Source organism: Culex quinquefasciatus, chromosome 2 (genome assembly GCF_015732765.1).
Source record: "Culex quinquefasciatus strain JHB chromosome 2, VPISU_Cqui_1.0_pri_paternal, whole genome shotgun sequence".
NCBI lineage: Eukaryota > Metazoa > Arthropoda > Insecta > Diptera > Culicidae > Culex > Culex quinquefasciatus.
In genome coordinates, this window is record NC_051862.1 from 152,495,854 (window position 1) to 152,512,453 (window position 16,600).

Below are 16,600 nucleotides of genomic sequence, written 5' to 3' on the forward strand. Positions count from 1 at the left end.
CTCGTTGAGAGAGTGCAAAATAGAAATAGAATTTAAAATAAAAACACGCGACGTCGTCTCATCGAAGGAAAGGCGTTCTGCTGGTTTTCTTTTTCTTTTATTTATGACGAGACTGCGAAAGCTGATCTTTCGCCGAGAAGGCAGATGTTTTCATTTTGCATATGAGGGAGTATTTATAGACTGCTTGACGTTAACGTTCTTGTGTTACGGCACAGGTATTTTCCCGATGTTTGTTGTTTGTAAAATCCATCGATAATGCTTAATTGCCAAATGTAAATAATGATTATTGGAGCGACGTAGAAAATCATCTAAAAATCGATCGAAATAGTAACTTATGCAAAATGAAGAAAACCGATTTGGATAAACACGACGAGTGCTGAAAAAATCAAGTTTTGCATCGTGTTCCATACCATTGTTTTATTTTGCGAATCTAAATGACATAGCATTTTTTTTTTTTTTTGAGGATATTTTACCCAAAGCAGAATTGTTATTTTCATACAAAAAGCAGTAAAAATTATAGATCGTCAAACACCCACAGACCAAACAATTCTGAAAAGTTAAAATCTAGAGTTTTTTTAAAAAAGGTCCTAAAAACAAAATTTTAAATTTTTGCTTTTTGGTTGTTTTTAGAACCGCCTTGAATCAGGGGTATTCACACCCAAAAAGCAAAAAGTGAAATTTTTTTTATAGGACCTTTAAAAAAACTCGAGAAATTATGAATAATCGAACCTTTTTTTTCTTCGTTTTCTTGTTTTTGGTCATCAAGCTCTAAAATGACCCCAAAAATGCTCCCCAATTCTACCGAAATTTCAATCACTTGGCCTATGACTGCATTCAAATGATTGCTATCGACAAACTTACCCACCAAGCAAGAAAGAGATAGAAAAGAGAGAATGAAAAGGGCATTTTTGCATCCAAATGACGAGCATGACCGGCGCTGTCAGTAAACATTAGGGTGACAATAAAAAAAATATCGTCATCAGGGATACCCTCTGATTCAATTCATTACGCAAAAATAAACAGCTGTGAAAATTTTGAGCAGAATCTGGCAAGGTTTAAGGGTTGCTTTAGTTCCTTAAAGTTGATGAAGAAAAAACTCTCCATACAAAAAAGTCTTCTTTAAATCGCTAATAACTGGGAAAGTTGTTTGTCATAAAATTTTACATAAGAATTTCACACTTGACAAAGATCCGACACATTTAACGCGTCCTTTTGGTGGATTTTTGAAATTTTTGATTTTCCCCATACATTTTCTGCAAATTTTTGCATACAAACTTCAACGATCAATCATGAGCGAGTTTTGGCGCTATAAAAACGAAGTTGACTTTATAGCTGTCGGCCACCATTGCTAGTACCAACCACTAGTGTCTTCCTTTTTAACTACAAGGACTTCGCCGCCCTGGGCTCCTAAGTGTACTAGAGTATGGCACGGAGCGACGGCGCCGAATACCCATATTTACACAAAGAATTTTAGAGCGCCCGCCGCGGGATTCGAACCAGCAACCTCTGGATTGTGAGCCAGTGCGCGGTCCGATTGATCCACACGGGCGGGGTAACCAAGAAAAATTGGCGCTATAACCAAGGCAAATAGTGTCCAGGGCATTTGTGGAAATACAATGTCCCATCCCAGAGGGTCCCGGAGCACCAAACCTTCTTAGCATGGTGGCTTTCAACGATTAACTGCCTAAACAAACAGGAACGTGAGCGGGGGATCCCCACGTTTCTTCCTCCCCTGTAGATTCAGAACTGTATTGTTGTTTGAACATTCGTGTTCATACTCAATCCAATTCAACGAATCATCTTTGCGGTTAACTTTACGCAGTTGGCCTGACCGCTTCGATGTTTGTGATGTTTCAATGCATTCTAATGCAATGGCGCACTGCAAATGTTGATAATGACAAGAAGATGCTAGGCGTCAATCAACCTAAGGCATTCTCCAGGATGCCCTCGAAAGACTGGCTGCGATAGGGTTAGATTAGATTAGACAAACTTCAACGATCAATCAAGCGACCCTTAACCCTCTACAACCCAACCCCGTCTTTATACCGGCTTCGATCTAAAAAATCGCCAACAAACAATTTTTAACCAATTTTTGATGTTTAAAAAGCATTGGAAAAAAAAAACTTTCCAAATTTTAGAAATATCGATAAAAACTTTAAATTTGTACTAGTCTAAATGCAAATTAAAATACTAAAAATAAAACAAGATAAGTCATTTTTTTGTAAAACAAAAGTTGCTCCTAAACACGGGAAAAATAAAAAAAAATGAAAAAAATTGGCATTACAGGGTTTAACCCTAACCAAATTTGGCTCAAATTGGGACAGCTACTTATGTTTACCTGAAGAATCGAGCCAGGGGTGTCTTATAAGATTTTCCTAAATTTTTAATTTTTCTTGTCACCCTAGTGAACATTTAACGATCGGGCCGATGATGATAGCTGACTCCCGGGGTTTTTCAAATACATATTAGAAATTTCTGTCTGTGACCGATCCCTTTTCCAGCATTGGTGACAAACCTTCACAGGATAGTTTTCTGTAAAACAGTTCTGAAAAGTTCAACTTTTGGTTACTTTTAACTTTTAGGGGTTTAAAGGGTTATTTAAATAATGTATGATCTTTATAGCACTTTTAAAAAAGTGGAGAATTGACTTAATTTCACCAAAAAATCCTATTCAACAGGTAGCTTCCAGGAATTAAGTGGAAGTGTTGATACTCCACTTTTTTTCAAGAGGATAAGGGAAAATCTCCACGGTATCCCCAAATCAGTTTCGCTTTGAGTTGGACGGTTTTGGGGAACTCATATGGTATAGGTGAGGCTACCAACTCTTGCAAAAATCCTTACACATAAACGATAGGAATCTATGGTATAAAAAACTACTAAGGAATTATTTAGAAAAAACGTTGCTTAATCCACCCTTAGGTGGTTGGTGCCTTCCTCACATTTAAAGGGTAATGCTATCCAAAAAAGACAGTGTTCTATATGTTCATCAAAATATCTGAGATCCGGCCTCCAAAAAGTGCATAAATAACACTTAAGTGCTAATAACTTTTGAATGTCAGATCTTCGATGTTTTTGTCGCGTTGGAAAGGGCTTTCAAATACCTTTCTGAAAATGTATAACATGACGGGTTTTCTTACAAAAACCACCCTTTTTACAATCTTCCGAACTTTAGTCATAATAGTTTTTTAGCATAAATTTTGAAGTACTTAACTAAACTGCATCATTTTTAATAGCGACTTATGGGACTCCAAGACGGATCGAATGAGGTCAAAACGGACAAAATCGGTTCAGCCAATGTCGAGATAATCGAGTGACAATTTTTTGATCAACATCCCACCACACACACAGACATTTGCTCAGAAGTTGATTCTGAGTCGATATGTATACATGAAGGTGGGTCTAGGAGGTCTAATTGAGAAGTTCAGTTTTCGAGTGATTTTATAGCCTTTCCTCAGTAAGGTGAGGAAGGCAAAAAAGGAATTTGGGTCAGTATGGTAAAGAAAAAATCCGTATAGTTGGTACGCTTAGGTCTAGGATACGCTCTAAGCAAGCGTTGCGACCAATGCCTTATGTTATGTGTTTAAGGGTTATAGTTTTATTCTCCAGGTTTAAAGTTGTAAGGAATGCATTGATAATCTTGATTTTTTCAGCCCTCGTTGTATTCATCCAGCTTGGTAAAATTCTTTGAAAAAAGAAAAAAAATAATAATACTAATTTTTTACATTTCAAATAATATGAAAATCTAGAAAATTACTCAGTTTAGGTTTAAAAAATAGTCAAAATGTATCAAAAAAGCTAACAACTTCAACTACAGAATCCTATCTAACACTCCTTGTCAAAGATCTCTCTTCTGAGTGCACCACCAAAATTATGAGCTTTATTTTTGCCATCCAAACAAAACAACAAAAACATTGGCAAAACCGTATGCAGTTACGTAACTCTCCGTGAGCGTGTGTGTGATCAGCCACTCAGCAGCGAAGAAAACACGTCCATCAAGCACGAGCATCGAGAGGATGCTGATCTTTTGGGTCTGTTTCAACAGGGAAAATACTAAGAATTGCAGGGAAAAAAAAGCATAAATAACACTTCGTCAGTGGACGCAGCTCAGCTGGTGGTGCTTAAAAATAGGAAGGCGCCGCCGGTGCCTTTGCAAAAACAAGTACAAAAAAAAAATCGTCTACGATCGGGGCCAAAAATTAGACGACGCTATCAAGCTACTAAGTTAGTTCGTTTGTTCTAGCACTAGCTAAGTTTGATTCCCACGCTTGTTGTGAGTGCAGTTTGAAGCTGTTATTAATTGGGTGCGCTTCCCTGTTCTGGTGAGATAATTGTATACCATTTTCTGGTTCTAATTTCATGTTTTGTTGTGATTTTGAAACTCTCTGTGGGAATCATCTATTTCTGGAAGATCTCTGATATAGCTAAGTGAAATTTGTACAATTCGATCAAACAATCTCCCTTCGACTTGAAGTTGTTTTTCCAAATCTTTAATTTGATTTTTGAAAACCTTGTCGACGTGCCTTCCAAGCTGTGATGATATGCAAAATATCCTTTATTTGTAAACAACAAAGACACATTTTAAGCTGCTAATCAAACAAGAAGTGCAAAATTCACCAACTTTCCAAGAGAGGTGCCAATGAATCCAACCCTTAGTTGTGACACAGTCGCCGTCAGTATTGGTGCGATGTGACCATAAAAGCAGCAGAAAAGGGGAATAATTTTCACACATCTAATATTTATCGACACGCCACCATGGTTGTTCACATCGTCTGCACAGAAACCCCCGTGAAATGGCTCGTTTGTCTCACCTGTTTTTTTCTTCTTCACCGTCCTCCTAGTTGAAACTTTGTGTCGTATCTGACTATCGATTGGTTTCCGGCGCGGCTTCCCCACCTCGGCGGGGGTCAATTAAGGTAGTCCGGGGCAGACTTGCCGGATAAATCACGATGCAGTCATAAATAATGTCGCGTGAGTGTCACGAAGCTTACTCACTGTCTGAATTTGATGGGTAGTTCGTCAACGGAATCAAGACAAGATTCGCTATGCCGATTTCCATCTTAGAACTGTTTGTTTGATTGTTGTATTGGGAAAACTAAACTAAAACGATTTTCTTTATTTATTAACAGGCAAAGGAAATTCTTGCAAAGGAATCAAATGTGCAGGAGGTGAAATGTCCGGTGACAGTGTGCGGCGATGTGCACGGTCAGTTCCACGACCTGATGGAGCTCTTCCGGATAGGCGGACGATCGCCGGACACTAATTATCTGTTCATGGGTGATTACGTTGATCGTGGCTATTACTCAGTGGAAACGGTGACCCTGCTGGTGGCGTTGAAGGTAAGCGATCTTGCTTGACCCAAATTTGAACGATTCTTAATACTCCTTTATCCTTCCCGCAGGTCCGATACCGCGAGAGAATCACAATCCTGCGCGGCAACCACGAGTCCCGCCAGATCACACAGGTGTACGGCTTCTACGACGAGTGCTTACGGAAGTACGGCAACCCGAACGTCTGGAAGTACTTCACGGACCTGTTTGACTATCTCCCGCTAACGGCCCTGGTCGACGGTCAGATCTTCTGCTTGCATGGTGGCCTCAGTCCGTCGATCGACACGCTCGACCACATCCGCGCCCTGGACAGACTGCAGGAGGTGCCACATGAGGGCCCGATGTGCGACCTGCTGTGGTCCGACCCGGACGACCGGGGCGGCTGGGGCATCTCGCCCCGCGGTGCCGGTTACACCTTCGGACAGGTAAGCGCAAAACCCCCTGGTTTGTTTCTCTATAGAACGCAAGAACTAAAATTTACACTTCCATTCCATTCGCAGGATATCTCCGAGCTGTTCAACCACTCGAACGGTCTGACGCTAGTTTCGCGGGCGCATCAGCTGGTTATGGAGGGCTACAACTGGTGCCACGATCGCAACGTTGTTACAATATTCTCTGCACCAAACTACTGTTATCGTTGCGGTAATCAGGCAGCATTAATGGAATTAGACGATGCACTAAAGTTTTCATTGTAAGTATTCTTCGCTCGCTGGGTGCGGGTGTTGGTCACTCTTGGGTAGTTGTATCGTAGACATAACCGGAATGCCCGAAAAAGAGAATCGCGAATGGCAAGAAGATTGGAAATCCGGAACAAACGGCGTAAGCCCATTGAAAAGCAGATCACCGATTGGGGACTCGGCTCTTGGAACTGCAGGTCCCTAAACTGTTTGGCTCAAAGGTGTCGACGGTGTTCAACCAACGCCGAAGCCGGCGGGCTCCTCCGTTCAACAACGCGTGTCTTCAGCACGGGGAAGCGACCCATAGGACAGCGTAAGCCACACTGGGTAGTGCGATCCGAGTCAGTCGAAATGATTGGTACGACAACAGCTGCTGCAGCTGCTTGCTTCTGCCGATAACATCGACGTTGTGGCAAGAAACCTGGAGACGGTGGAAGCTGTCTACACCCGACTGAAGGTACAAGCAAGACGCGTAGGTCTTGGCATACAGTATGTAAAAAAAGTATTTACACCCCTTGGTCACTATGCACATATTGTGATGAAACATCTAAACAATTTAATGTTGACAGAAACCTAGTACTTGGGCACTATGCACATTTTGTGATATAACATGTAAAAAATTTAAAGTTTGACAGGAATCTAGTACTACGTTTTGTTCAGAAACTCATGCCAAACATTTTGCTACAAAAAGCTCATGAAAAGATGATTTCTATAAAAAGTTATATAACAAATACTATTACGAAAATAAAAAAGGTGCAAAAAAAGTTTGTACACCTTTAGAAAAATTAACATAAATAATGTTATTTGTTGACAAATCACCATAAATCCAGTCTCGAAACTCCAAATAGGCATCCTTGACTGATTAAAAAAAATAATTTGGATTGAATATAAAGTTTACTAACTACTTAGTATAAAAGTTTATACAACTCTGGAAATTCTATATAAAACTTATCTAAACTTAATTATGCAAACTTTTAATTCAACTAAATGTCATTATATTACCATAGAATTGCTAAATAAACATTTTGGAGTGGGTATAACACCGTTTTGGGGGTATTTGTATCGATAGAATAGATTTTTCGTTGGAATTTCGTACCAACCCGGAATTACGTCGTCGGAAAATCCGCCGGCATCTGAACCGGTCTACAATTCACAAGTCAACCTATGTGGCATCAGAAAGGGCATAAAATTTCCGATCTTTTGATACCCATACATCCAGCTTTTCTATAAAACCCACGTTTTTAAATACCTAAGCAAAAACGTTGTTATGGTTTCGTTTGAGCAGCCTGCAAAAAATGTATGGAATTTCGTAATTTTTGTTCTCGTGGATCAAACTTACTTTTTGCCCAGGTATTTAAAAACGTTGGTTTTAAAGAAAACCTAGATGTTTGGGTATCAAAAGATCGGAAATTTTATGCCCTTTCTGTGTTATACCTACTTTAAAATGTTTATTTAGCAATTCTATGGTAATATATTGACATTTAGTTGAATTAAAAGTTTGCAAAATTAAGTTTAGATAAGTTTTATATAGAATTTCCAGAGTTATATAAACTTTTATACTAAGTAGTTAGTAAACTTTATATTCAATCCAAATTATTTATTTAATCAGTCAAGGATGCCTATTTGGAGTTGGGAGACTGGATTTATGGTGATTTGTCAACAAATAACATTATTTATGTTAATTTTTCGAAAGGTGTACAAACTTTTTTTGCACCTTTTTTATTTTCGTAATAGTATTTGTTATATAACTTTTTATAGAAATCATCTTTTCATGAGCTTTTTGTAGCAAAATGTTTGGCATGAGTTTCTGAACAAAACGTAGTACTAGGTTCCTGTCAAACTTTAAATTTTTTACATGTTATATCACAAAATGTGCATAGTGCCCAAGGGGTGTAAATGCTTTTTTTACATACTGTAAATACGACGAAAATAAAGTACACGAGAGGAAGGTGCTCGAAGGAATTCGGCCCCCATGTCTCACCACCACCACCAGAATAGCTGTGGATGATAATGAGTTGGAGGAGTTGAGCGAGTTCGTGTTGGGATCGCTGGTAAACGCCGACAATGACACCAGCGAAGCGATCCAGACTCGTTTTTTTGCTGGGAATCGTGCGTACTTCGGATTACGAAAGACCCTCACAACGGATCGAGTGCAACACCGTACGAAGCTGACAATGTACATAACACTGATTAGACCGGTAGTCTTCTATGGCCACGAGACCTGGACGATGCGGCAGGAGGACGAACGTGCCCTTAGAGTTTTCGAACGGAAGGTGCTACGAACGATCTACGGTGGAGTGCTGGTGTCTGCCGTAGTGTGGCGAAGCCGCATGAACCACGAATTGCACGCGTTTCTTGAAGAACTGACCATCGCTGTCCAGGCGAAGATCGGGAGGCTCAGATGGGCCTGTCATGTCGCCCGAATGGACGAGAGCCAGCCTGTCAGAGCTAGAGGTGGACAAAACCTCTCTTTTTCAAGAGCCGTTTATTTTCGTTCGCTCACTAAAAAGAGCGGCTATTTTGAACGGCTCTTTCGCTCTTTTTAAAAATTTTGGTAAACATTGAATTGTGTGTACGAAACTTAAATCTAGGATTTTGAGAAAATTTATCTTAATTTTATGAAATTGTGTTTATTTTTGCCAAAATTGAACAAATGCAGATATTTGGGGATAATATTCTGCGAATTTATTTCTTTATTCTGATTTAATCGATGAAGTCGATAAATGATAAAGTTCAATCGGGAAGCAGGATTTGTTTTTATTTTCCAAAATCTCGAGGCTATTTATTATACTTTGGTAAAATTTTCCAAGTTTAGCAACTTTAAAAAAATAAATTTATATTCGGATAATACTTTAATTTACGACCAGTTATACAATGAATTTTGTTTTGCTTAAAAAATCATTCACCTTTAGAATTTTAAAAAAAACTACAAAACTGAAATATATTACTTTGAAAACTTTGAAGTGGTGTTCAAATATGGGCATCAATGCTATTTAGAGTCTTTTAATATATATATTGATGAGAAAGTTGCAATAGACCCCCAACGAAATATGACGATTCAGCTCTCAAGATGTCGGAAAATATCCTCTATTTAACCTGTAGTTTTTATCCAAAGTACTTAGAAAAATGCACCGTGTTTCAGTTTTGGGATGATTTTTTTAAAGCATTTTCATTTCTCAAAAAAAAATTAACAATGCAATTTGTTGGAAATTCAATAAATTATATTGACACATGTTAACCATAAAAAAGACACAAGTTTAAGCATTATTCCATCTTGGAACGGGTTTTTCAAAAGCCCGTAGTTTCAAAATGAACCGCGGCTCTTTTTGTGAGCCATGGTTCGTTCGCTCTTTTTAACACTGGAACGCCCAAAGCATGTCCAACTTACACGGACGCCCAAGCCTCCCAAAAAAGTTGGAACGGCAACTTCAACTCGCTGGTTTTCGGGCATAACTCACCCAATCAAGACGATTCTTTTTTCTAGTGATTTGTTAGGATGTCTAGATGATCCTAGAACTTTGCAGAATTCAATTTGATCAAATCTGTAATTTTTGCGACCAAAAACATCGTTCCAACTTTTTCAAAAAGACTGCCTCCGCGGAATTTTTGGCGAATTTTTTTTTACACGCGAAAAAAAAAGTTGGAACGATGTTTTTGATCGCAAAAATTACAGATTTGATCAAATTGAGTTCGGCAAAGTTCTAGGATCATCTAGACATCCTAACAAATCACTGGAAAAAAGCGAGTTGAAGTTACCGTTCCAACTTTTTTGGAGCCTTGGGCGTTGGAATGTTAATGATTCGGTTCTTTGAGCGGCTCGCTATTTTGCCCACCTCTAACCGGAAACTTCCTTGAAAAGTTTAGTAAGTTATACTTAACCCTCTACAACCCAATCCCGTTTCTAGGCGAGCTTCAAACTAAAATTTTCTCAGAAATCAAATTTTTAACAAAAAAAAAAAAATGATCTTGAGAGCATTGAAAAGAAGACTCTTAAAATTTCAGATTTTTTTTTCGGCGTCCCGTTCCACCGGGCGATAACGTTTCCCAAATCTTTCACTTCCAGCTTTTTGAGGTTGGGAAAGATAATGATGAAGGGGGAAGTTGTAATCTCTCTTCAGCATGGTTGTAATTAAAAAACTATCATACTTTTAGTTCTCTGCGACTACAATTATCATGCTCGAAAAAACATCTTACATTTTTTACTGCCCTTCATTCCGCATTGACAATCATCCCAACTCAACAGAGCGTAACCTCAAAAGCCGCCATAAAACCAAAAATGTGCTTACGCCGTTTTGCGTGGTCGGTTTCCAATCCCTTTCGCGTTAATTTTTTGCGGCATTTTTTTGAGAAAATCAAAGAATCTTCAGTGAGTGTTCGTGAACGTGGAATAGAGAAGGTGTGATAGAAAGAGAATGCTCTTGGTAACAATCACGAGATAAAAGAAGAGAACTCATAAGCTATAGTGGCTGTCGCTATAATCTCTGAAATTTGCGTGTAGTAATCATCAAAAATTTTTTTCTATCGCTCATTGCTCTTCAGACTTCAAAACTCACTTAAGTTTCCGTGCGTGTAGAATTCTTCTATAGAAGGTTTTGAACGGTGTTGAATTGCCCTCTGTTGTGTTGTACATTCGAGCAACCCCGAGCATTATTACTTTCCTAAAAGCGGCCAGGCCTACTGCGTTAAATTAACCGCAGAGAGGATTCTGTAAACGGAGCACGTTTCACATAATCTACAGGGGAGGAATGATGCGTGGACATACCGTAGCAAACGCTCCGGATCAGTTTTGATGTGGTGTGAAACATCACATTTGACCTACTTTACAAAACATTTCTAGAGTTTTTAAGAGGCCCTATAAGCTATTGTGTTTCATTTGTTTATAGGACCTATTTAAAAAAAAACTCTAGATTGTTTACTTTGGGGAAAAACTATTGTTTCCTAGATCGGACCCGCAGTTTTCCCGTTGCCAAATATCCTTGATCTTGGAATCTTTCAAAGAAACACTTAACGTGGGTTTGGCTTTACCACCGAAAATTCGTGGAACCGATCCTTGGGACAAAAAAAAAGACGTTTCGGATTTAACTAAAATAACCTTTTTTTTCTTTTTCATTCCAGCCTACAATTTGATCCAGCTCCACGTCGCGGCGAGCCACACGTGACTAGAAGAACACCGGACTATTTCCTTTAAGAATATCATTATAACGAATATTGTAATACACACTACAAATTAAACAAAAAAATAATATACCTAATAATAAAAAAAATATAAATAATAATTATAAGCATATATTATTATTTAATACAAAAAAAGATAAAAAAAAATCCGCAAAAAAGTTTGTTAAACATGCAAGAGAAGAGAGGGAGCGAGAAGAACGGTTGGGAGGTTAAACAAGCAAAGTAGTATCGTATTACACAAAAAGAGCTACATAGAAGGGAGAAAGAAACAAGAGAAAAAAAAAGTTGGAAAAATTGTGCAACAGACAAAAAACAACTAAGCCTGAACGTAATTTCACCTCACACACATTTGCTACTCACACACACACACACTTTCACGCCCGGCCTCACACCGACATCCCCGCAATGCACTCAACACGACCACAAACACATTTACTCGTGAAGGCGGGGGACGACTAGAGAAAACAAAAAAGTAGTTAATAATTTACAAGAGAACAAGAGCGCAAAAAGCTAGCAAAAAAACAAAACAAAAAAGTGCATATACTCATTACACACACTCACACAAGCAAAACAAAAAAAATCATTGTCGCGCGGTCCATTCTGTCCGGATTTGCCACGTTTTTCCCCCCGGGATCGTCGTCGTCGTCACAACACATTCGCGCAGCATAAACAATTCACACACAAACACATTGTCACAAGTGGAGTAAAACAGGACGCGAACCTTAGAACGGCGCAGCAGCAGCAGCAGCAGCATTCTTTCTTCTGCAAAGTTTAAGCAACAAAAACAAAAAAAACGGTAAACAAAAAAGTGGTAACAATTCGTCGCTAGGTGTTATTATGATTATTCAATTCACGCTGGCCGAGAGGAGAACAGGAGAAATTGAGAGAAATAAAGAAGAAGAAAAAAAAAACACGGGGAGAATAAACTTTGTGGAACTCACATTACAGAAAAAAATAAGCCAAGCTGTGTGTTGTTATTTTGTTTGTTTGGAAAAGCGAAAAAGAAAGCCTTTAGTATTATGTTCTAATCTAATTTTAATTTTTAGTTTCTTAACCGGGTTGAAAATCGTGGGAAAACGGATCAGAATGGGGTTTGCTTTCTAACACAATTTTTCCTAAAACATTTTTTTCCGCCAGAAAATGATTTCATTTCTCCCCAAACTTAGCATCGCAAAAAAAACAAAAATCGCTTTAGATATTTAGCGCACGTGCACAGCATTGGCAAAAGAGACTTTTTCTTCCCTCCCCCCGCAAAACAAGCTTTATCAAGTGAGAAAAAAGAAAGAGAGATTAGATAACGCAAGCAGGAGCGCCAAAATCGCACCAACGCGGGCGACACATTTGTATTATTGGTCGTCGTCGTCGCCTTTGCTTTTTTCCCCACTTTTTTTTTTGTAACTGTGGAAAAAGTGGTTCAATCAGGCGCGAAACAAAAACGAAGAAAGAGCCATGTGAATGGAAAAAGAGAGAAAATCAATAAAATTCACGTTTTAATAAACGAAAAAAAATCTAATTTTATTATTTATTCTCGTCGGAGTAGTCGGCGTGGTCCTCGACCGGGAAGTTGGCGTGCCAGTAAAAGGCACCGTTGGCGCCGGTGTGCGCCCCAAAGTCCACGTAATCGTCCCCGAAGGCGTCCACCTCGTGGAAGTTTTGCGGGTTTTCGTTGGCAGCTCTTTCGGGGGAATCGTCGTATTCTGTTGAGTACGAAAAAAAACACTGATCAAATTGTATCAAACTATAAATTTGTTATACTTACCATCGTTCTTAACAAATATGCCGTTTGCCGAGTTTCGACAAAGAATGCAGCATCCAACGAGAAAAGCAGCAAAAAGTACTGTTTGGGCGCGCAAATTGACCATTGTTTGGTTGACGATTAATGCAAATGAGGTAGGAAAGTAGACTGCGATCGAGGTTTTATATAGTTTTGGAGAGAAAATGATACGGTTGGATGGAGCGTAATTTTTTGGACAGAGGGAAGCTGGTTTGCGTAATTTTTGGTTTCCAGGTTGAGTCGTTGACAAGCGTGTTAATCCAAAAGGGTTTTCTCACTTAGGATTTGTAAGTATGATGATCTAACATTGCTCTTTACCATTTTAGCTGTTAATTTCACAGAAGTGCCAGTATCTCATGGCAGGGTTGTCAGCTTTTTTTGCCTTCCTCACTTTACTGAGGAAAGGCTATAAAATCACTCGAAAAATGAACCTCTTTATTCGACCTCGTAGACCCACCTTCACGTATACCTATCGACACTGAATCAAATTCTGAACAAATGTCTGTGCGTGTGTATGTCTGTAAGTCCGTGCACCGAAAAATATGTACACGATTATCTCCAAACTGGCTGAACCAATTTAGACTGTTTTGGTCACATTCGATCCGTCTTGGGGTCCCACAAGATCCTAGTTAATATTATGAAGTTTAGAAAAGTAATCAAAAGTTATGCTAAAAAACGATTTTAGCTAAATTCCGGAAGATTGTAAAAAGGGTGGTTTTTGTAAGAAACCCCGTCATGTTATACATTTTTAGAAAGGTATTCGAAAGACCTTTTCAACGAGTTCAAAAGATTGAAGATCTGACTACCCCATCAAAAGTTATAAGCACTTAAGTGTTTTTAATTAACTTTTTTGAGGCTTTCAGATATTTTGATAAAAAATAAGTGTTATTTATACACTTTTTTGAGGCTGTGTAGTGTATTCACTTTATGAATGCGAGGAAGGCATCAACCACCTAAAGGTGGATTAAGTAACGTTTCTATAATCAGTTAGGTCTTTCAAGTGCCGATTCTCACCCTGAATTTTGTAAGCAATCTTTTTAACTTCATGCTTTCGGTTCCCGGACACCTCATCCTGTGTCATAAATTTCTTGGATGTATGTTCGCATAATAGTTGTGAAAACTGTGTTATTTGATGAGTTTTCACATCAACTTTCGTTTCAAATTTATTTGGAGGCTGTAGTCAAGGTCAAAACAATTAAATAAAATTGAAATATGAGTTTTCGAAAAATGTGGAAAATTTCACTTAAACTTTTTAAAGGTGTAAGCTACGAGAAAGCAAAGCAGAAATTTCAAAATCAAATCAAATCAAATTATTCGCTCTACAACATTGCCTTGGCGTTCTCGATTACGAGATTCCTACTCGAAACTAGGTGTTCGAAGGCTTGATTGTTGAGGCAATTGCAAACCTCTTTTTACATCTTAGCTTCCATCCATCCCGGGATTCGAACTGACGACCTTTGGATTGTTAGTCCAACTGCCTACCAGCGACTCCACCGAGACAGGACCCGGGGAGACGACTCCTACACCTGGACTGAGCTATCGACCTAACCTCTAAGTTAGACCGGGACCAACATTTACTTCCCTGTCCGACGGAAGGCGTGATCAGACAAATCTCGTCTCAAAATTTGCCACCGGGACCTTCTGGGATCGAACCCAGACGACTGGGTGGGAGGCAATCACGCTTACCCCTACACCACGGTCCCGGCAAGCAGAAATTTATGGTTCTTAATTCTTTAAATCATAGCAAATTTAGGTAGGTAGACTGCCTCTTTTTAGTTTTTTTTTGTATTTTTTATAAACATCAAGGGACAAAAAAAGACAATTGAAATAACAAGCCATAGTCTCTACATTTCAATGCAAAAAGTGTTTTAAAATGCATTTTACACTAGTTCACTGCCGTAGAATAATTGTCCCATGTCAGTTTGGACGATTTTGACTTTATAACATTATTAAGTTAAGTTTGATGTGTACTTTAAGAAAAACACATAACATCTGGTACTTTGTTCGGAAACTCATTAAAAACAAAACCAAGTCTGTTTGTCCCATCTTTAAACTTCTACGCATAATTGTCCCACCAAGTATTTTCTTACACGGAATCATTAGTTTTACTATGCACAGGGTTGTTAAAATATCAAAATATCAGCTCTCAGCAACTACAATTATCCCGCCTGAATATTCATGCCTCAAATACAACTGCTCTTCTCTCCCTATTGAAACTCTCATCGCCGAACATAGCCAAACACGTTTTCGTGTTTACACACTCGCGATTGACATTTTCCTTTTCTCTCTCATTCCCGCTTCCACGATCATCCTACCGCAACAGCGTTTAACCACAAAACCAATTTCGCAGACGCAGTTTAACGGGACGTCGTGGTCGGCTCCTAATCGCCATCTCGCGCTCTCTCATTCCTGTTTTCGGAGAGATTGAGAGACTCAGCGGTGAGAGCGCATAGTCTAGGAAAGGGGAGGAGTGATAGGGAGAGAGAATGACATCGCTGGGAATCAGGAGACACAAGAAGAGATCTCACAAGCTATAGTGACGGGCACGGCCGCTATACTCTCGGATATTTTTGGTGCAGAGATTATCTATTGATAGCTTTTCTATCACTCATTTGCAACACTGACTATGCATTATGTATTGTTTACCTGTTGTATCCAGGTTTTTAAGCGAAGATGGCGTTCGAATTGTGAACGCCCGAATTGTCAAAATCGCGCAGTAGCACCAACATTAGAAAAAAAAGTATGGCTGTCATGCCATGGCACACTTTTTTCGTAATGTTGGTACCACTGCGTGATTTGACATTTCGGGCGTTCGCCATTCGAACGCCATCTTCGCTTAAAAATCTGGATAGCAAGAGAATAAGGGTGATAAACTGCTAACTGGGGCGATTAGGGACACATAAGGCGAATAGGAACCCACAGGACAATTATGCGTAGAAACACAGAAATCGGTCGAAAAATTTCAATCGCGTTTTTCTCAGTTTCACTTTTTTGAACATGGGACAATTATGCGTAGAACGGCAGTTCAGTGGTTTGCAATCATTAGTTTAACAAAAAAGTAAGATTTGACGAAAACAGCGAAAAAAAACTTTGCAATACTGAACATCGAAAATTTTCAAAAATTCAAAAGATGTTTAAATGAACCCAAACATGCTAAACATGATTTTAAACGCAGGGGAATGCATTTTAAATCAATTTCAGCTGATTGCACTTGAATTTCCATTGTAATTTTAAAGTTTTTTGAAACAATATTTTTGGCCCCCGATTTTTTGGGCTAACTTTGAAGGGGATGGGAGGGGGGGGGGGGGGTCTTGACAAATACTTCAAATGAAATTTGTACCAACCTGAATACAAAAAAAAATTAAGCAAAATTATGTTTTTTTGTTAAGTTTTAGTGGATCATAAAAGACAACTTACATAAGCTTCATAGTCATCCCAGCAAGGGCAAAACATATCTGAATGTAGCCATTTAAAAAAAAAACAACATTTGAAAACCTTTAAAAAAATTGTGGAAAAAATAATTCACTTCATTATTTGATGCAACAGAACTTTACAGAAATTTTGATAAATTACATCGTTTTCTAGGATTTTTGCGAAAAATTTGCAATGATTGATTTTTTCAAAAGTTTCCATGCTTAGCCTTAAAA

At 38.7% G+C, this 16,600-nt stretch overlaps 1 protein-coding gene across 1 annotated transcript in view; it reads left to right on the forward strand.

Moving 5' to 3' along the window:
• Nucleotides 1-12,142, forward strand: part of LOC6046043 (serine/threonine-protein phosphatase PP2A) — a 34,707-nt gene extending 22,565 nt beyond the window's left edge. Inside the window, exons 2-5 of the mRNA XM_038253612.1 lie at nt 5,127-5,336; nt 5,399-5,752; nt 5,828-6,018; nt 11,120-12,142. Of these exons, the coding sequence (XP_038109540.1) occupies nt 5,127-5,336; nt 5,399-5,752; nt 5,828-6,018; nt 11,120-11,192 (828 nt within the window). The 3' untranslated portion in view covers nt 11,193-12,142. The remainder of the gene's footprint in view (nt 1-5,126; nt 5,337-5,398; nt 5,753-5,827; nt 6,019-11,119) is intronic.
• The last annotated feature ends 4,458 nt before the right edge of the window (nt 12,143-16,600 follow it).